Source organism: Melospiza georgiana, chromosome 6, assembly GCF_028018845.1.
Source record: "Melospiza georgiana isolate bMelGeo1 chromosome 6, bMelGeo1.pri, whole genome shotgun sequence".
Classification (NCBI taxonomy): Eukaryota; Metazoa; Chordata; class Aves; order Passeriformes; family Passerellidae; genus Melospiza; species Melospiza georgiana.
The window spans coordinates 16,549,940-16,570,714 of NC_080435.1; the positions used below are offsets into that span (position 1 = coordinate 16,549,940).

At 41.7% G+C, this 20,775-nt stretch overlaps 1 protein-coding gene across 1 annotated transcript; it reads left to right on the plus strand.

Annotated features, from left to right (window-relative positions):
- Positions 1-214: 214 nt before the first annotated feature.
- SPTY2D1 (SPT2 chromatin protein domain containing 1) lies at positions 215-18,076 on the plus strand. Its single transcript, XM_058026981.1, has 6 exons — positions 215-342; positions 9,203-9,317; positions 10,792-12,387; positions 13,174-13,330; positions 13,458-13,535; positions 14,501-18,076. Exons 1-6 carry the CDS (start codon positions 283-285, stop codon positions 14,595-14,597), a joined length of 2,103 nt encoding a protein of 700 aa, XP_057882964.1. The 5' UTR covers positions 215-282; the 3' UTR covers positions 14,598-18,076.
- Positions 18,077-20,775: the final 2,699 nt, after the last annotated feature.

The following is a 20,775-nucleotide window of genomic DNA, read 5'->3' on the forward strand; positions in this document are numbered from 1 at the left end:
GCCGGGCGGGGCCGCCCCGGGGGTCTCATAAGGCCGCCCCCGCCGCCGCTCCGGGCCCTGCCGTCCCGCGGGGCTCCCGAGACGCCTCTCGCCGTTCCCTCCCCTGGTCCAGCCCCGTTTCCCGTGGCGAGGCTCCGCCACAGGGGAAGTGACGCCAGCGACAGGCGAGCTTATATAAAGGGTAGGCGGCAGCGGGCGGAAGCGAGCGGGGCCGAGCGGGCGGGGGGCGGCGGGCAGTGTGAGCGGGGCGGCTGCTGCAGCCCCCCGTGTTCCGGCCTGGCCATGGATTTCCACAACATTCTCGTGATGGCCTCGGAGCAGCAGGGGCTGAACGCGGTGCCGGTGAGCTCGGGGGCGGCTGGGGCTGTCGAGGGGCGCGGGGCCGGGGCGCGGCGGCGGCGGTCGGGCCCGGGGAGGGCCCCGCGGCCACGGGAGCTCCTCCCGCCTCGGCCCCTGCCGGGCAGCGCCCACCGCTGTCCCTGCCGGGCCTTTCGCCTCGCCGGCCGGGGCTGCTCGCTCCTGGGGCTGGGAAAGCGTCTGTGTGAGGGGAGGGGGCGAGCGGGGCCCCTTCTGTCAACAGGTGCCGGCACCCCGGGCTGGGAGCGGGCAGCCGCGGCTCGCCCTGCTGCTCTGGCAGCGCCGGCATCCCTCCGGGAGCGGAGCCGTGCTGCGGGGGAAGGCAGTGCCCGAAAGCCGGCTCGCTCCTTTTGTTCGAGCTGAGAACGCGAGTCTGCCACGTCCCCAGTGCGAGCCGGAGACAAAGTGACAAGTTTCGGGTGAATGGGCTGCGTTGTCTGAGGGCTCTGTGTGCGCCGCGAAGGAATAAGGTGTAACAGCGCTGTGGGGAGGGCCGGCCGAAGGCTTTTGGTGTATTGTTAACATTGTTCTGAGGTCTGTACTTCAGCAGTTTGTGATTTAGTTCAAGCTATCAGTAGCGTGTGGATTCCGTGTGCAGTAAACCACTGACTCGCAGGAGGAAGGGCACGTGGCCTTTTCATACATTCACATCCTGGGTTTCGTTCCTCTGGGAGGACCCAAGTTACAAGTCTTGAGTGCTTATTTGGATAAGAAATGTTTTCTCCTTGGTAGCCACCAGCTAGGGAGACACTTTGTTTGCTTTTCAACAGAGTGCCGGAGTTGTTTCTGTGATTAGTTTGCTTAAACCCAGTGTAAATGAGGGGTAGGTGTTTTTAGCAAAAACTGTGGGAAAACCAGGAAAAAACCTCCATACTCTCAATTGTACAGTGTCTTCATTTAGGTGGTGTCAGAACTAGTGAATATCTCAGTGTCTCTATCATTAGTAAAACTTTGGTAATGTTCACTAATAGCCTGACCAGTTGATAATATATACCGACCATATGGTACTTGTGAAATTAATCAGTTTCCATTGTGGGTTTAAAATCTTATAAAATCAACTTCTTTTTATATTTAGGCATGTTTAATTTGTCTCTGACCCTACACAGGAATCGGGTTCATAACATAAATGATAAAGTAACAAATACAGAAATATTTTAGGATATTTAAATTTAAATGCCCATTTGATTGGTCTTAAGCTGTTTCACTAAGTTGTCACTGGGTAATTATAATTATTGTTTTAGGTGTTTAAAGCTTCTCTTTACATTCTCAGTTTCCCCAACCAGCTTTGCTGTGTGAGCCACTACTTTTTTTGTCACAGGTTTTAATCCATGATGATGAATTGATGAAATATCTGCCACAATCTCCATTGTGGATGTGATGATGGAGGGAGGGGATCCTACTTCTTGTGCAATGAATGAGGGTTTAGCTACTCTTTTTAGTAAAGTCAGCATTATGATTTGCTAATTCCTGATTAACTCATGGAGTGAGAGTGCTATTGAATCTGTAGTTGAAACAGTTTGGTTTAGCACATTAGTGGTGCAGCTTTTAACTCTGCAGTTGGCCCCAGTCTCTGAGCAAAAGCAGAGCTGCACTTGGCACTGCTTGAAGCTTTTTGCAGCTGCTGGGCTTTAAAAGAGAGCCCGTGGAGATTTTACAATCACTGGACATCTAAACAACTCCTCTGTGTTAAAGCTGGTATATTAAATGTGTTTATATAAGAAGAATATAATTATTTTTAAATACTTTTGTTAAAAACGCCATATAGACTAATTACACATTTACTGGTGTATAAAATTACCAGGTTTCCAGAAATGTGAGTTCCTGCATTAACAAGCATATCCTCTGAATTTCTCTCTGAGAAGTTTGTTTTAAACTTTACAGTGCACCTAACTAAATATTCCATGCTCTTTGTAATGAAAAACAGTGACATGAATGAGTAGTATATATTCAAAGTGTATATAAATATATATACACACTAGAACAGGTCATGTTTAGTTCAAAGTGGAAACTACATAAAAACTCTAAGAAATAATGTGGCCTTGTATTGTAAAAGAGGGGCCTGGATAAAGCAGATATTACATCATGTCCCTGTAAAAACGAATCTGCTTGTTCATCTCCCTATGGAAATCCAGATTCAAAAGGAACATTGCTGATATCAGCCTTTTGGTGCCCTGTTAGTTGCATCAGGTTTTGTTTCTAAATAAAACAGTTCATATATGAACTACTGCCTGAGCTATTAATGATGTGCTGCTAATCATCTTCGCAGCAGTTGTGAGTAGAGCCCCAGGTTTTATCATCTAATATTCCATAGGGGTTTCATTGTTGTATTTTGTTACCTGTGTTCATATTAGCACTTGATCTGCTTTTGTGTGGTCTTGCTTTGACTAGACATGATAAGCTATGAGATTTAATGTTGACTTTAGAGAGGTTTAAATAGATTGTGTCACTCTTTTTGGTGAAATTGGTATACTGGGTTATGCCACGTGTTTCACATGATGTGACAAAGCACTTTCAGATATTTTTATTGTAGCTGTTCTTTAAAATATGAAATTTTATTGCAGTTTAAAAAAAAAGAAAACCCTAAGGATAGTTGGAACCAAGTCCTTCTTTTCTTTCACCTTAGTTTCTAATAAACTGTTAATGACAGTATAGCATCTCATATTGCTCCGGATTCCTTTTAACTGAGGGTGGAACTTTGGTGTACAGAATTTACAGAAACCCGATACAATTTAACCACAAAGTGGTGACGCAGAACTGAAAGAGCTCTTCATCCACGTCAGCACTTGTGAGGTCTCCCTTGCAAGTTGGGCTGATACAAAGCAGCCTCCAGTGAAGCTGACAGATACAAGTAGCCAGGAGGAATTCGGTGTTAGTGAAGTGAAACACTCACAGAATCCCTGAGTTTGTTCAGAGGACCTTGCGGTACAGAGCCTGCCCATCGAATTCAATCTGCAAATTATCGAGCGTTTGCCCGCGGGCGAGAGAAGCCCAGCACGAGAAATAATGGGAATGGCTGTGAAATGCCGATTGCTGCTGTAGGACCAGACTGCCATCGATTGATGTGTGTGCATTCATTGTGTGCTTAAAACTGGCCTCAAAACCAGGCTAAAATTATGTGGATTGCATCAGCCTCCGCAGGAGGGAACTGCAAGATACACAATGTGAAATGCTGGCAGGGGTGAGGAGGGCTTTTGCTCTCAGCTTGACTGACCTGATAGTAAAGTTCCAGACTGTCGAGGTTTAAATGCTGACTAGGAAAACTTCCAGCTTTTCTTATTCCTGATATTTTTTTTTTCTTCCTCCTGTGTGAAGCCACTTTTCATAGAAATCTGCAATTTTTTTTTCCAGCTAAGGATTCTGCTTGGGTGTTGTGGCAGCAGTTGCAAAATTGGAAGAAAATAATTTTTGCTTTCTTAGGAATAAAATGCATGAACTTATTGAATTGGCTTAGGGAGAAGGAGAGCAGTGAGCTGATAAGCTGAGCGTTTTATCTTTCTCTTGGTAGGAGCTGTTAGAACCTGAAATGAAGCAAATTTAAACATGCTTGTTAGCTAGTATTTACTTTGTCACAAGCAGAAATTGAAAGCATCAGTTGCGAAATCACCGTGTGTGTATTCTAAGACAGTCTCACTGCAGAGTCAGCTGCTGGGAGCCCCGTGGTGAATCTGTAGCAGAAGCTTTGGAAATACCAGTTCAGGCTGAAGGGCAGAGAGGCCCCTGGGCTGTGGACACAAATGGCCACTTACAATGTGGGAAGCTGCCTTTTGAGGGACTGGCATTGCCAGAGTGACACAAACAAGGATGAACCATTCCTGATGTTCTCAGAAAATTATACCCTTGCCTTTAAAAGACAGGTGTCTGCCAAGGAAGGCAGGAGCCTTTCTTGAAATGGAAAATGTAAAGCCCCTCCCTCTGAATCATTGTAATTTTGAAATTAAGGGGCTCTTAGGCAGAGAAATGGGAATAGGAATAACAATTATTTACCAGGAGAATTAAAATAAAAATGCAATAATACAAAAGACACAGAGTCAGAATACGAGCTGACACCCTGTGGGTGGGTCAGGGTGTTGGTAGCAATCTGATAAAATGGTGGCTGCAGTCCTGCAGTGACAGATGTGGTTCTGTTGAAGCAGTGATCCTACAGAAGGGTGTCGTTTTTTCTTTGAAGGGCCAGTGGTGGTGTAGATGGGCCTGGTCTTCCTTTGGGAATTAGGTGGAAAAGGCTCCTCTGGTGTTCCAATTCTCAGATTTTTATCTAGGTAGGAATGGTTCCTCCCCCTGGGCAGAACATCTCGCCATGAGATGATGTAATTTTATCAGTCCTGCAGTGAGACTCAGTGGCCCATTTACAGCAGATATCTCCCTGGATGGAGGATGGGTCTGGGAGAGATAAAGAACACTGCCCCACAGACCGTGATGGAGTACATAGTTCTGGTTACATCTTGCATTGCAACTTAAGACAACCCTGAGGAATATTTGCGGGGAAACGGGGACTTCGCATTGGATAAGGTTACATGTCTTGGCAAATGATAAGGAAGAACTGATCTGTGAAGGAAAGGCAGAGTGTTGTAACATGCTAGTGAAAAACAGGCAAATAAAAGAATTTCCCCAGCCTGTGAGAGCCCCTGCAAGTTGCCTGCAGTGGATAACACAAGTGGAATTGTCTTTGCACTGCATGTGCAAGCCCATTGCAGAGACTGAGCTGCTCAGGTGCTCTGCTTGAGAACTGGGTTTGGCAGAATTGATCGCTTGCATTGATCCTGCATTGCCACCTGTGTAAATACTGACCATTGTTAAAGGCAATGCTACTACTGCTACTTCTGGCTATCTGTGTTTGGTCTAGGGCCCTTGGGATTTCATTTGGGTGCCAAAAAGTCTGCAATTATTTTATAAATTTTGTTTTATAGTCCAAGATTTGGTACTTGAGTGCTGACATCAAAGTAGCTACAACTCTATCAGGATCATGTGCCACGTTTTGCAGGAAGTCAGTGACTTCAAAGCAAATAATCACTGTTTACACCTTGAAGAGTGCAGTGTTCTGGGAACAGCATGACCTGCTCTTTCCTAAAGGCTAAACATTTCTATTCCTCTGTTGATTTAACCAACTTAGCAATAGTCATTAAAAGCCAGACTAGTGCAGCTGCTGTTTGGATGGTATAGTGACGTGTGCTGGCTTATTTGGCCTGCTTTACCTGCAGTCTGATGCCTATTCATTTGCACTGCATATAAAACACTTTTTTGGTGTTTGCAGAATGAGTGTATGGTTCAGTGCTTTTAGAAAGGCTACAGTTCAGCAGGTTATTTTATGCTGTTACTGAATGGAAGTGAGCAAGACTTGTATCAACAGTATTACAGAAAATGAATATTCATTTATGATTTTTTTTTGCTGTATTTTCAGTTGTTAGTCAATATTAAGAAATGCTACTGATTGGAAATTTTAATTGAAATTTTGCATGATTTGTCTTGTTAACAGCAGTCAGAAATGAGCTTGTCTGTCCAGCTACTTTACAAACCCGCTCCTGGATAGGGCTGTTAGTCACAGTGCTGCAAAACAAAGCCTGAAAACTGCTTCCCCATCACTTTAATTCTTTATAAGGTTTCCCAACAGAATAGATCAATCTACATTTGTCTCTGCTGTTTAGCAGTTTCCAAAGGTGCTCCTTAGGCACAAAATAATTTAGGCTGGAAAAGATGCTTGAGTGCTGCACAGTTTTTAAAACAGAGTTTTCAAAACTGAGGGCACAGTTGAAATGGAATAATTAATGAAACTTTGCCAAATTAGGTTACCAATGGCAAAACATGATGTGTTTAACTTTGTAAGATAATTTACAGGGACATCATTATGCTGAGTATACTGCAAAGTACTGCAAATAGTTTCTAAGGTACTAATTTGCTTCAACCTGTTTCTGACAGGATTTTGACTGATGTGTGGATTGCTTTGCCTCCCTGTCTGCTCCAGTTCAAATGGAGCAAACCAGGTTTCTTTGAGACACAAAGCCATGGGCTACATTTGAGCAAAAGCTGAGAGGCAGTGCTGCATGGCAGTTCAGGAACTGAGCAGTCAAGTCCTGGAACTCTTTTGGTGCAAACAGGAAAATCAGTTCTCAGGTTTAGTAAACTTCCTAGTGTAGAGGTGAAACTCAGTAAATGAGCTTGGCTGCAGTGGGTCTTTAATGTGCTGAGGTGACAGGGCAGGTCTGAATATGCAATGTGTGTGGATGGTGCACCTTAGTAATTGTGCTCTGCTCATTTCAGAAACTGCTTGAGAAGACTGCAATGGCTGGTATTGTAGGTGCCCTTCTTGGAGCCAGTTTTGGATGCAGCTTACAAATGAGCCTCCAAACCTTGCTCCTTTGTGCATGTATATTCAAGCTAATTTATGGCTTTGCATGTTAGTAATTAAAGTAAAGCGAGATCCATTCATGTGCTGCTGATCAGTGAATCAGGAATGAGAATGAAGGCTTGCATTGTGTGATATTGATGTTTATAGGGAGTTAGGCTGCCAGCCTGCCTGATTATTGCTTCTAAAACATTTGGATGTAGGTTTCCTTACCAGATATTTTGTTTTGATTATTTTAGTTAAGCTTCATAAGGCTTTATGAGGACAGAAAGATATTTATAGAAATGCTGACTTGTGTCGCTCTTTAGTGATACTTTTTTTTTTGGTCTTTTTTTACATCTCTTTCATTTGGTGAGAATCTTAATGTCTCATGTGGGAAAACTGTTGGCTTACTTTTGAAACAAAAAACCCCACCCTCTCAAACCTCAGTTTTGGATTGGGGTTTCTGTTATTCCTAAATGTATTCTGCTTTCCTTCTGCTTTCTGGGTTTAACTGCCTTCTATTGCATTTATATTTACAACTGTCTCTCTCATTGCTTTGTTTTTTCCTCTGTATTTTGTTTGTGGGAAGAAGTTCAAAAAAAGTCTCTATTTTTCCAGTTTCAGGCACAACCTGGTACATTTGTGAAAGGCAGTGTCTGGACAGGTGCAGCGCATTAGTGCAAATGGTTGTTATAGAACCCAGTAAGAGGCACCTGGGCACTTAACATTGATTTAAGTAACCTTTATTGGATATAAGAGAAGCAAAACAGGGGGTAGCATAGATAACTTTGCATCTGTTCACTTGCTGGAACCCCAGGTTGAACAGCACTGGACAGACTTTTAAGCATGGCAAGCTGTGCAAATCCTGTCTGTGGTGCATGTAATCAGTGCTGTAGTCTTTAGAGCTTTTGCAGGAGGTCCTGGGAAGTTCATAGTGCAATTTATCATTTCCTCTGCCAAGTAAAAGGATGTTATATGAAAACATGCAGCTTCACCTCAGGATATAATGAGATATAGAATCACAGACTAGGATCCATTAGTGGTGATCTAGTCCAACTCCCCTGCAATAGGCAGGGACATCTTTAAACAGATCAGGTCACCCAGAGCTCTGTCCAACCTGACCTTGAATGTTTCCAGGGATGGGGGTTCTTCAGCCTCTCCTGGCAATCTGAGCCAGTGTTTACTGTTCCCCTCAAACAACTTCTGGTCAGAATCTGCCCTCTTTTAGTTTAAAACCAATACCCCCTGTCCTATTGTTACTGTCTCTGCTAAAAACTGTCCCCATCTTTCTTATAAGCTCCCTTTCAGTTCTGAAGGGCTGCAACAAGATCTCCCTGGAGCCTTCTCCTCTCCTGGCAAGTTACACCATGTGCAAGTGCTGTAATTGCCAGGTGGGGGCTGTGTATTCTCTCATAGTTAGTGCTGAGGTCACACTGGTCTCAGGTGATAAGTAGGGTTTCAGGTCAGCTGGTGTGTGGGGTCACTAACTCCTTGATGTACAGCAGTATTGTGTTTAAGGTCACTGCCAGCAGGAACTCAAATCAGTATTGTTGGTGTTCTGGGATAAAAGAATGATTAGACAATTCACTGGAATTTAACAAAGTTCAACAGGGGTTTGACAAGGTTTAATGCAAAGTTCATTTTATTATTTTATTAATGGAAGAAACATACAAAAAAGAAGGTTGAGTTCAAATTCATTCGTTTACGAGCTCATTTAGGATAATTCTCAGGGACTGGCAATGCAAAGAGCAAGAAGCACAGTCCTGTTGAGACACAAGGTTTTGTGTACACTCCTTGCTTTCTAAACTCAGTTTGGAGTGGCTGGATCCATTCTTAGTCTCAGGCTTGGTCAATGGTATATATCTAATGGAATTATCCATACAGTGTTTGTAATAATACGGGCTGGATGGATTAGTAATGTTTCCTAATACCAATGCAACATCCTCTGTCACCTGCTGAGGATCTGTCATGCCTAAGGAATCTCTCCAGCTTGGGTAAGGAAGGATCTCTTAGTTTCAGGTAAGGAATTTCTTACCCTGAGAGGTGTCCCTGCTCAAGGGCTCTCCTGGTATCCAGGTGAGCTGCACTTCAGGCAGAGCTCAAATCAGGCTCATCCTGATGGCAATATTTATAGGGTGAAGTGGTTGGCTGCTGGCCAACTTGTATAGACAAGACAAATGTCCTTATCTTAGTGCTGATATCTTGTTCTGGACTTTGGTTATCTTGCTCTTCTGATGGTTCTGAAGAAAAAAAAATTTCAAGACACATCTACTCCCTTGGACCAGGCACTTTCTAGCTTGCAAGTTTCTCCTGAGGATTTGGGGCTGGTTGCTCAGCCTGAAAGTACAGCTGTGAGTCAAATGTATCCAGCACAACCCTCAGTTCCAGTGGGAATTCATTGTTTACTCTGTACCAGCTCTGTGCTTAAGTCAAGTACAGGACTGTTATGCAACACCTCAGTTATTAAAGATGGAGTTTTTTTCATTTCTTAACTCTTCTGACATATTTTTTTGTTCTTTGCAGAAAAGGTACAGTTTGGCTGTTGGTCCTCCCAAAAAAGTTCCCAAAGTCAAAGGTGTAGAGTCTGCAGCAGTGCAGGCATTTCTCAGACGGCAAGAAGAAGAAAAGAGAAAAAAAGGTAAAAGTACAAAATATCTCCTATGGGAGACTTTAATTTATTCTTTGCTATTTGTCACCTTATTCAAATTTCTTGCAAATACAGCTACACATCTGTTTCTGGAATTTATGCATAGAGCTGATGCTGAGAGAAAGCTAGCACTAAGTAAGGGCTGGGGACATTTGCTTGCTTTCCTAAGGGGTTAAAACATGACTCAGCTACATTAGAATTTATGGCTGGAGGTTGAGATAGCAGTTAAGGTGAAGAGCAAAAAACTATCTCAACTTTTGTTAGCTTAACTTTGAAAAGTTCATCTGTGTGAAAAAATGGAAAGAGTTGCTATTGTTCTGTTTTAATCTGTATTGTTCTGTATCAGTCTGTATTGATACACCAGATTAAAGAGTCTCTGAGACATGATTTCTCCACTTTTATACTTCCTTTAAATAGTCTATGGAATAAACTAGTACTGCTTTGCTTTTGATGTTAATGTTTTGTTAAAGGTAGCCAAATCTGGTAGACTGGCTGGCCCAAGTTATTCTTCCTCTCCTGGACCAGTCATGAGTCTGTTCCTTAATCCTGTTGCCAGGTCCAGAAGTAAGACTAAGCACAAATTCCACATGGGGCATGCTGGTACACTCTGTGCTGTCACAGCCCTTGACAATAGAATAACACAGACAAGGAATGGTATCTTTATAGGCACCCAAAATAAGAGTAGCCTGATCCATTTTCTAGGAATTTTTACATTTTCTGAATCTTCTTGTAGTTAGCCCCTACTTCTTGGTCTGTCCAGTATTTGGTATTTGGATGTCTCATTGACCAGCTAATTCATCGAGACTCTTGTCAGCAAGTCAGACACAAGATAGAGAGCACACTCATGCAGACAGCAGCTAAGTCAGAGCAGCAAGGATATAGGACAGGCTGTGGAGATAGGGCACAGGGCTCTATCAGACTTGTGTAATGACCAGCTGCTTGTTTATCTGCGTTCAGCTGCATCTGTGTCTCCCTTTTATCCCTCTACACACACACACACACACACACACTTAGGCTGTTTTCCAGTTATTATCCCCCCAATACTCTTAGTCTCTCCCCTTCCTCAACTTCCTTTAAACATTTAATTATAAGTTCTGTATAGTCTCAAGATTTTCTTGCTCAGTCTCAGAACTCCCTCTGCTACACAGAGATCCCATAACTTCTCTACCTCCTTATACAAAGGCTCTCCATGATTTTTATAGCATCCTGGAAAGCTGCTTCCCTCAGAAAGCCTTAGTGGGTTTTGTTAGAGCAGCATTTCACTCAATTGTTTGCCATTGTTGGAGCAGCTGACACAGGAGGGTCAGCTTGTCCTATTGGCAGACCTGGAGTCACTTTCTCACCTATTTTGGATAGCTGTTAACCAGATATCCTTAAGTTGCTGCCCTAAGTGGTTTGTTAGTTTGGAAAATATTGACATAAAAAGTAGTGCTTTTTGTGTAACTTTGACCTGGTTTTCTTGCAGCACTGGAAGAAAGAAGGAAGAAAGAGCAGCTTTTGGCGAGGCGTATTGAACTGAAACATGACAGAAAGGCAAGAGCTATGGCCTCACGAACCAAGGATAATTTTTATGGTTATAATGGTGTTCCTGTTGAAGAGAAGCCTAAAAAAAGGAGGGCTTGTGAGAATGTTGCTCAGGCTCCAGAGGCTGAGTATGCCACAGAAGATGAAACTGAGCAACTTGAATACAGTCAGACGGAATCTGAGCACGAGCAAGAAGAATATGAAGAGAAACCATCCAAAGCTGCAGTGAAACCAAAGGCACCTCCCAAAAGTGCACCTGCACCTCTGAACTTTGCAGAGCTCTTGAGGCTTGCTGAAAAGAAACAATATGAGCCAGTGGAAATAAAACCAGTGAAAAAGGTTGAAGAGAGGCCCAGAACAGCAGAAGAATTGAGAGAGAGGGAGTTTTTGGGACGCAAAAACAAAAAAGTAGAAATGCATAAGAAAAGTGAGAAAGAGATTAAGCCTACAGGGATATCTAGTTCTTCAAAAAAACTGTCTTCTCAAAAAGCATCTGTAAACACAAAACTTAATAAAAGCTCCATAGATAAACATTCCACATCTAAAAGCAGTCTGTCTCTTTCTATGGGTAGTATTGATAAGAAATCCAAAGCACCAGCATTGATTGAAAAACATCCACGGTCATCATCTTCTTCCAGACTTGATCAAATGGAAAAAACCTCACAAAATGGTTCCTTAAAAAGCTCTTCTGGTAGCAGTCATAATAAATTACCTGTCAATGGTATTAGAAAGTCTGGCTCAAGCTCTCAGGTGCCACCCTCAAAACCCACGGCCAATGGGGCTCAGAGAATGCCATCTGTGAAAGAATCCAGCCTGAAAAAGCCTGCCCATGAAAAACCAGGAAAACCTGCAGCTCTTCAACCTGGAATCAACTCCAATGCAAAGCGATCGGGCAGCAGCTTAGGAAAAGGAGGACCTGGGCATCCCGGTGGCGGTTCAGGTGCAGGACCGGGACGATCAAACAGCAATTCTGGCGTGGGACTGGGAAGGCCAGGAAGTGCTTTAAGCTCAGGACCTGGGCGACTGGGCAGCAGCTCAGCCACAGGACCTGGGAGGCCTGGCAGCAGCTCAAGCACAGGACCTGGGCGACCAGGAGGTGGCTCAGGCGTGGGACCGGGAAGGCCGACGGGCGGCTCGAGCACGGGACCTGTGCGCCTGGGCAGCAGCTCAGGCGTGGGACTGAAGCGCCCGGGCGGCAGCTTGGCCACTGGGCCGGGAAGGCCGGGCAGCAGCACAAACGTAGGACCGGGGCGACCGGGCAGCAGCCTGGGAACAGGACCAGGAAGGCCAGGAATCAGTCCAAGCACAGGAGCCAGGCAGCCAGGCAGCAGCTTGGGCACTGGCCCAGGGAGGCCGGGCAGCAGCACAAGCGCAGCAGCTGCGCGACCAGGCGGCGGCCCGGGCACAGCTGGGAAACCCAAGTGTACTGTCGTGTCAGAAACCATTTCTTCTAAAAACCTTGTCACGAGACCTAGCAATGGACAGATGAATGGAATGAGACCTTTTCCAGGGCATAGACCTGTGCTTCATCCACAAGGTACGCATTTATAGAACAAAGCATTTTTTCACTGTTGTAGTTTAACTCCAACGGGCAACTAAGTAGTGTGCAGCTGCTTGCATGCCCTGTCCCCTGGTGGGGAGAAGAAATGGAAAAAAACCAAGTGAAACTCAGATAAGAACAGTTTAATAATTGAAATAAAATTAAATATAGCAGCTTTTAATTTATTTTACTTATTTTTACCTATGCTTGTAATTTTTGAAATACAGGTGGTGTGAAGTATCACATGAAAGAAAGCTAAGCAGCCTGTGATGGATACTGGTATATGAACTGTTAGCTGTTAGAAAGAAAAGAATTGAAGGATTTACTTCCAGCATTGCTTAATAGTTGATCTATAAAACTTTGTTGTGTCTTAAATAACAGATGCTTGAAGGGCTAGATGAAAAATCACCCACAGGTTTTACATTTCAGTGTTTTGGCAGATTTATCTTATCAGTGACAAGCTGTTCTAAAAATTTATTTCTGATCAGGAGCAAGCAGTGTGGAGTGTAGTGAATAAGTGTCTGGAAAGCTCAGAGGAAAGAATAGATATCTGCTTTCCTCAGGATGCCATTGCTGATCCTGATAGGTAATCTCCTCTAGCACAACTCAGGAAGTATCTTCTCTTGCTGAATTTCTAAGAAATGCTGGTTAACTTGAGGCAGAAGTTTTCCACCGTGAAGCCCAGAAATTGGATATGCCCAAGGTATAGCAAGGAGAAGTACTGGTAAATTTAAATTATGTTCATGTTATTAGTTAATGATTTTATTGTCTCCTGTCATTTAGGTCTTGGAAGACCACCTATTAGTTACAAGAGACAAATAGATGATGATGATGATGATGAATATGACTCTGAAATGGACGACTTCATTGAAGATGAAGGGGAGTCTCAAGAAGAAATATCAAAACATATTCGGGAAATATTTGGCTATGACCGGAAAAGGTAAGAGAAGTAACAATTTTAAGATATTGCATAACAAGCAATAGAACAAGTAATGATTCTTCCTAAGAAGGGATATTAATTCATTTCCTATTTTTTAATATGCTACAAACTGATATTTAATTTTCAGGTACAAAGATGAAAGTGATTATGCCTTACGTTATATGGAGAGCAGCTGGAGAGAGCAACAGAAAGAAGAAGCTAGGAGGTATGCATGGATTTGAACTTGGATACAAATTGTAAAGTTTGTTTATTGCTCAAGTCATAGGGTTAAGCTAGCAAATATCCACTCTGCTTTTAACAGCAAGCCTTACAGTTTTTTTATAAGAAAGCTTAAGTAAAAGATGGAATTCATACAGCCAGTGGTGGATACACTAAATAAGTTGTGTATGTCCTTATCTTTCACAAATCTTGCTTGTTAAGAACTAATAAAAAACAAAACTAATTAATTTAAAAAAAATTTAAAATTATACATTTCATTTGAAATTCCAAATTCTTTAATTGGTCCCAAGCATTACAATATTCTGCTAGTTTGAGGTCTGGACATTTTTTTGTTTTTATCTATAGATATGTGTATGTCTATTTCTATAGAAGTAGAGAAAGTATGCTGACAAACTTGTATAGTCACTGATATAAATTATGAAGGTGATATTTTCACATTGGTTTTGACCTTTGGGCTTGCAGAATTCTTAAGCTGATTCTTTGTTTTTAAATGAGTGATGGGACAAGCTTTGTGAGAGCTATAAGGGTTTTCTATAGAAAATGCAAATATTGGAATGCATGGAGTCACCAAATTCTTTGGTTCTATATGATTATTCAGAAGGTGCCTTGAACATTAGAAACTTGCATCTTTGAAGCTATAGTCAATATCCTTATTCCTCCTGGCTCCTGAGGAATATCTGCAGCCCATGGAACACTATAGTCTGTTAAGTGGAGTTAGGAGAAATGAAGGCAGTTTTTAAGTGAGATTGCTGTTAACCAAACTGTTGACATCCTGGAGTGAGGTTTTGCAGGGTTGAAAAAAGCTGCATTCATTCTATAATTAAAAAAGACCTGATATGAAATTATTCTTCAAATCACCTGTAGTATTTTTAGCATTGCTTTTTGGGCATGTAGAAGTAAAACCTCAAGTGTCCTGAGTAGCAGTGTAAAGGATTTAATCTTGTTTGGCAGCTTGAGGCTCGGTGTTCAGGAAGACTTGGAAGAGCTGAGACGGGAAGAAGAAGAGCTGAAACGCAAGAGACAGTCGAAGAAGCTGAGGACGCGTTAAGTGACTCACGGTGTTGGCTTTGTTCATGTTTCTGCTCCCCTCTGCCTCCATACATCTCTTACTCTACTTCAGTTCCCATTTGCTTGTTAGTGGGCAAAAGAATATTTAAAGGGATTAAAGTACTGAAAAGCAAGGCTTTAGCTTGACTTAAATAAGATATTTATTTTTAATACTTGCCAGGGTTGTTTTTTAATGAAGAAATTAATGCACTAATGCATATTAAATGGAATAAAATTAATAGATGTTTCCATTGATTAAACCAGTTCAAGATGCCAGCAGAAATATTGACTAGCTATGCACTGACTTGGAACTGTGTGGGCCATGTACCAGTAAACCAATTTTGCATTCACTTGAAAGAAAGGAATAGCATTCTTGTTCCCTGATATTTCTTGGGACTTGGAGAGATTGCTCTGTATCCTGCCCCATCTCCCAACCTGAGCCTCAAAGTGTTAAAATGTCATCTTCTGCACAGCAGTAGCTTGGGTGTAAATTCAACCACAGCCCACAGGTGTTTAAGGCAATAAAGTGCTGCAGATCTTTAGATTTGAGGACCCATAAAAATAATTTGAACTTCTTTATTTCTAAACAGAAAAGTGCATGTCATTTGCAAACCATGCAGTGATGGATATAGCCAAAAGATTATGTTGGCTTTTACTCTGTCTGGAATTCCAGTGCCAGTCTAATTCAGTATGAGAAACACACACCCTGAAAACAGAAATTTCTAGTGTTTGTATGTAACCTGTGCTTTTGAGCTCAAGCATATGCTTGGGAATTCTTCTCCTGCCCTGTAAATTTTTAGATTTGTTTAACAGCTACTGCTGCTTTACAAACTGTGTTTTTTCTTGCATTAAACATCCGATGGTTAAATTATTTAAAATGTGAAGCAGTCATTTATCTGATTAGCTTTACTGTTCAGAAAGAACATCAGAATTAAGTTCTGTTAGAATGCATTTGCAGCTTTTCAGTATTAACATCATGTTAAGTAGTTAATACTTGTGATTGATTTCAGCAAGCCAAAAACCTAAAATAATATGTATAGCAGGAGCCTTAGTTCAGTTACTTACCTTAATGCCCATATTTGCACATTATTTTTAACTATGCATTTAAAGACTGTTTGTTTCAGTAACTGAATTTGTTTACAATCAGCACAGGGTTCATTAAGTCGACAGAAGTTGCACTGAGACCTGAAGGTCAAATCTGGTGTTGCATCTACTTGGGTTTCCCCAAGTTGCCCTTCAAAGCTCACCAGTGTCACTACTCAGCTTTGCCTCAAGCTCCAGGACTCCATTGGTAGCATCTGCATTCAGCTGCTTCAGGCCCTTATGTTTTAATGCTGGAAATAGGTTAAGAAGTAGAAAAGGGGCTTTGGGCATTGGTTGGGGGTGGGGAAAATAGAAAAATTACCTTGTGGAGAAACGACAAAGGAACCTTTCCTCTTAGGGCTATTCTTAACAGTGCTGCTTCTAGGAAGCAGTTCAGATAACAACCTTTAAGGAATAGTCTTGGAAGCTGCTGAAGTTTAAACATCTGATTCTTAATGTAAGAAAAAACAGCTTTGCCTTTTTAAGATGTTTTCTGTCAATGGTGTACCATTTCACTGCCTCCGCAAAATACTGACGTAAGTTACTGGTATAGGTTCTCTAGACTATCTCAGTATTGGCTAATATGGAGCCCAGGTGAGGATACCATTGTTGCTCTAACTTTTGCTGTTAACTAACAAAAACTGTTTCTCGGTGTATGCACTTGAGACCATGCAAGATAGTGTAGCCTCACTGTCTAGAAGTGTGTTGTATTCTCTGCTGCATTGGGACCATCTTAAATTTCCTGTTGGAGATTTCCTGGCTTCTAGAATTACCCATTCAGGACAATGGGCTTTGGGACCATGATCAAGTTCTGGGTTTGTACTTTTTTATTCTTTTTAGCTGGAGAAAGACTCGAGGTCCATCAACCCAGACAGCTATATCATCTGTGAGCAATTTCCTACCTGGCTGGGGAGAAAAAAGTCTCTTATGAAGCAAAAGAAATATATTAAGTTGAAACTGGTTCATTTGGGAAAGAAATCTGCATTTCAGACAAATAAGGTTAAGCAAAACCTGATTATTTCACCACTTTCTGATTATTTAACCATGCAAGATCAGTTATACTTGTTAATCTGTAAAGCACTTTGTCATGTAGATGGTGACTGGAATGTACTCTGCTAGCCTCCCTAAGACACTGCATAACTTTCTTCATGCAGTGATCATTGCTTCAGTTTTGTCTATTCCGTTTGAAAAATTATTCAAGGACACATTTGTAATTTTACAGTCAAGAAGTACTTTCTCATAATTGGCATGGGATGCTGATGGGTTTCCTGTTTTGTACAAATGTTTGGCTCTTAATGTGCTTGCATATTTGTTGCATATTTGTATGTCAGCTAGGAAGGAACTAAACTAGTTTTTTAATTCCTGACCTTGTATCCAAAAACACGTTTACTATTTGCCAGATTAATAGTATTTATCTAATGACAGTATTTCAGTACTTCCAAAGTGCATCTGAATTTGAGATGAAGAAAAAACTGGAAGAATGCTTACATTGGTTTATCAGGATTGGATGTTCAGCTAATGATTTAATTGTATTTAAGGAAATTGTGGTTTGGTTTTAGATTTTTAATTCACCGTTTGACAATGTGCCTTTTTACTAAATTGTGTCAAAAAATAATGAATGTAGGAGGATAAAAAGGTTGGTTTCTGCTATCTCAGATTCTATATCCTTAAACTTGAGAGTGTGAAATTATGTACTTTTCATAAAACCCTTCCAGGTCTGGCTTTGATTGCACAATTAAGGTAGCTACTTCTTTACTGCTAATGCTAAATCAAATGAAGGGCACTTTCTATTGATGACTACTTTTTGAAAATGTCTTGTATTTACACTTGAGCTGTATTTCACTTTACAGCATGTCTTTTGGAGGCCAGGGTTTTGCATATCACAGGAAGCCTTAGTGTGCAACTCTGTGCTGTGCTTTAAAATAAAAATCTTTCAAGAAGTATATGAGATCTCTATGGAAATCCGGATTTATTTTTGTGTAAAGCCCAAAATATTGTCCAGGAAAACTAATTTTCTAATTTTTTTTTTGCCTTTTGTAACATAATCTAGTAGCTGATACATATTTCTAGATATAGCATATTTCTGGAGACCAAAACATGTCAGAAAATAAATATATGGAGAGACTGGTGTTTAAATTGTGACGAATGTATTTCTATTTATTTTGGTGAGTGGGTGTGACGCAATATTAAAGTGTTAGTGTGTAAATAAGGGTGCTTCTAGTTTTAGCCAATGATTTTTTTCCTTTGGGGATATCATGTGTGCACAGTGTCTTTTTACACAATGTGACAAATCAGGTTAAAAACTCGTCCATAGCTTACCTGCTCTCTGGTGCTGTCAAGGAAGTGTATACTTTAGCACACACCAAATGCATAAAAGTTTTGCCGAGTATGTGTACAATAAATTACAGGCATTAAACATTTTACTGCTATTTCTCATTGGTTTACTTTTATGGAAGATTTATCAGAATTACTTCCTGCTGTTTCCTCTGAACTCCACATACAGCAGTGTCAGTCTGAATGTTCTCTGAGAATGGTTCTCATGCAGCCAGCAAGAAGGTATAAAAAATGTAATGGAGTCACTTAACCCTTCAGAAAAGATCTGCAAGTTGCTGGTGTCTCCTGCAGTTTAGGCTGTGACATGGTATGTACTTGGAGGAACATGTATTTAGAATTATTATATGCCCAAGTGTGCCCATTGCCTTCAATCTTTTACATTTGAAGTGCTCACAAGCAGCATCCTTCCATGTTCCCATGTAAGGAGTCTGAACTCCCTTGATGGCTGTCTCCTCTGGAAGGGTTTTCTGATTTGATGGTGGAAGTAAATGACTGTTCTGATCAGCTGGTGCTGTGACCCACTTCCAAATGGATGAATGGATACACATCAGTGAGCACACCTGGCTTTGTGCAAGCATTGCTGTTCCTCATATTCTTGTGCTTAAAAAACCAGTCTTCTAAAATATTGCAAATCTTCATTTAATGTGTCCTGTGATTACCTTCTTTTGAAGGCATGTAATCATATCTTCCTTGGAACTACCTTGTATAGACTTCCCTTGATTTTTTAATATATCTTAACAGCTGTGATCAGTCAATCTCAGCTATTATTTCAAGGCAGAGGTGTTCTGTTCAGGAGGAGGGTGGCTCTACATTGAGTCATTATCTTAACCCAGCCAGTAAAGCTACTTCTGGAAGCAAAATTATTTTATTCAGACTGGGGAAAAACAAGTAATTACAAGTTTCCCTTGTTTGAGGACCACTTTTACTTGTAGTTTATTTGGAATAAGATTTCAGTTCCACAAGACAGAACTGCAATTTATTTATCCCACAGCCTCTTCTTACCCTTGGAACTGCATATGGAAACATTTGTTTTTCCATGAGTCTGGGAATCTAAAAAGCCTGGGTGTACTATGCTTACCAGGCTCTGTGGAATGAAATTAAGGACAGAGGTCATTCCTGAAGCACTCATATATGTCATGAGTTTAGTTCTGATTTCTCTGTCCACAACTAACAGTTCTGGTTTTCCACACCACCTGGTGCTTAATTTGCTTTGAGGGTTCCTGCCTTTGGTTCTTCACGGAAGTCTTGGGTTTTGCCTACATCCTTCTCCCTCCACTGGCAAATCCATGAATTTTGTGTCCTGGATGTAACTTTCTCAACATTCCTTGCTTGAAAACAGGCAAATATTCTGAACTGATGCCATCTCATACTCTCTCTCAAAGTTGATGGCAATCAACAATTTAAAGAATCAAGAGCTTCAGTAGGTTTTTTTTTTTGGTTGAAGGAGTTTACTTGATTCTGATTTGAAAAACACTTGAGTGTAGAGTTGCAGGTTTTGCAGTGCATGGGAATAACTGAACATGTACCAGTGAACATATTGAGTACAAAAGGCTGTGTGAGTGCCTTTACCTGCACTTCTCCATGTATGAAACCTCTCTTGTGGATTTCTTCAGGAGAGGTAAGGAACTTCCTTGAGTGATGCAACTAAGGATACATGATGTTTGTTGTGGGTCTGTCCTCAGCTCCCTATCACAATGAGGCAATAATTCTCCCTGCCACCTTCTTCCAGCTCTTGTGTTGTATGGATGCCTTGCTCTCCTTACGTATGTTCAGTATGTCAACATTTGGCCAAACAAATGTGTATGGTAGAGCAGAGCCCCTGTGGATTGACCTGCTGCTCTGTAGCTGATGAATAACACTGATTACAGTAATTTTGGACAGGAGGGGCACTTTATCTAGTTCTTGATCTGTGCAGGAAGGGCTTCTGAGACCTCCACAGTAGTGTCAAATGGGACTGTAAATGATATGTAGACAGGCACCTGGTCCCACCTGGTCCTGGTGTATGTAGAGAGTTCAGGCAGAGGGATGTGCTGCTGTTACCACCCTCTTCCCCAGCCAAAAGGAGGGAGCCAGCAACCCCTTTATTAGCCTGGCTTCTGTTTGCCAGCTGTGTACACAGGGAATGTGGCAATGGCAGGGCATGGTGCGTGCCATGGCCCAGGCTATGGGGAGCCCTGTTTACAAGCAGTGTGAGGTGCTGAAGCTGGCAGGAAAAATATAAAACTTTTGTGGGAAGTCGCTTCACTGTTTTTCCAGTTGGCAATGAGGGCTGATGTAACTCCTAGCTGCTGGCTTAAATCCAGCCTTGCTTGGTTGGTGCTTTGTAAGTGATTGTTATGACACACAAAATGGTCCCAGTGTAGATCACACACATGGGTGACTTGCTGGTTGTTCAGAACAAAGGGGAGCATTGAGATAAATAATGCTCTTAGTCATGATATTCCCAGAGCCTGAGGTGGTTTGGGTTTTGTTAGGAAGCTCATTCCTGCCACTTGGGTTGTGGTTGGCCTGCAGTTATTACCCAGTCTTTGGTACCTGGGATGATCACTTGAGCGTATTTTAGAAGTGCAAATTTTCCCCTTAGCATGTAATATTTACAAGTTGAACTTGTAATTTCCATTCAATTACTCTGAAGTTAATTTAGACAACTCATAGCATTGCATTATTTCCTCCACTGGAGAAAATCCTTTAAAATGCTTCCTGGATAATAGTTTCCTGTTGTTGAGAATAATTTCCCCTGGCTTATCTCTAAGCTAGCAACT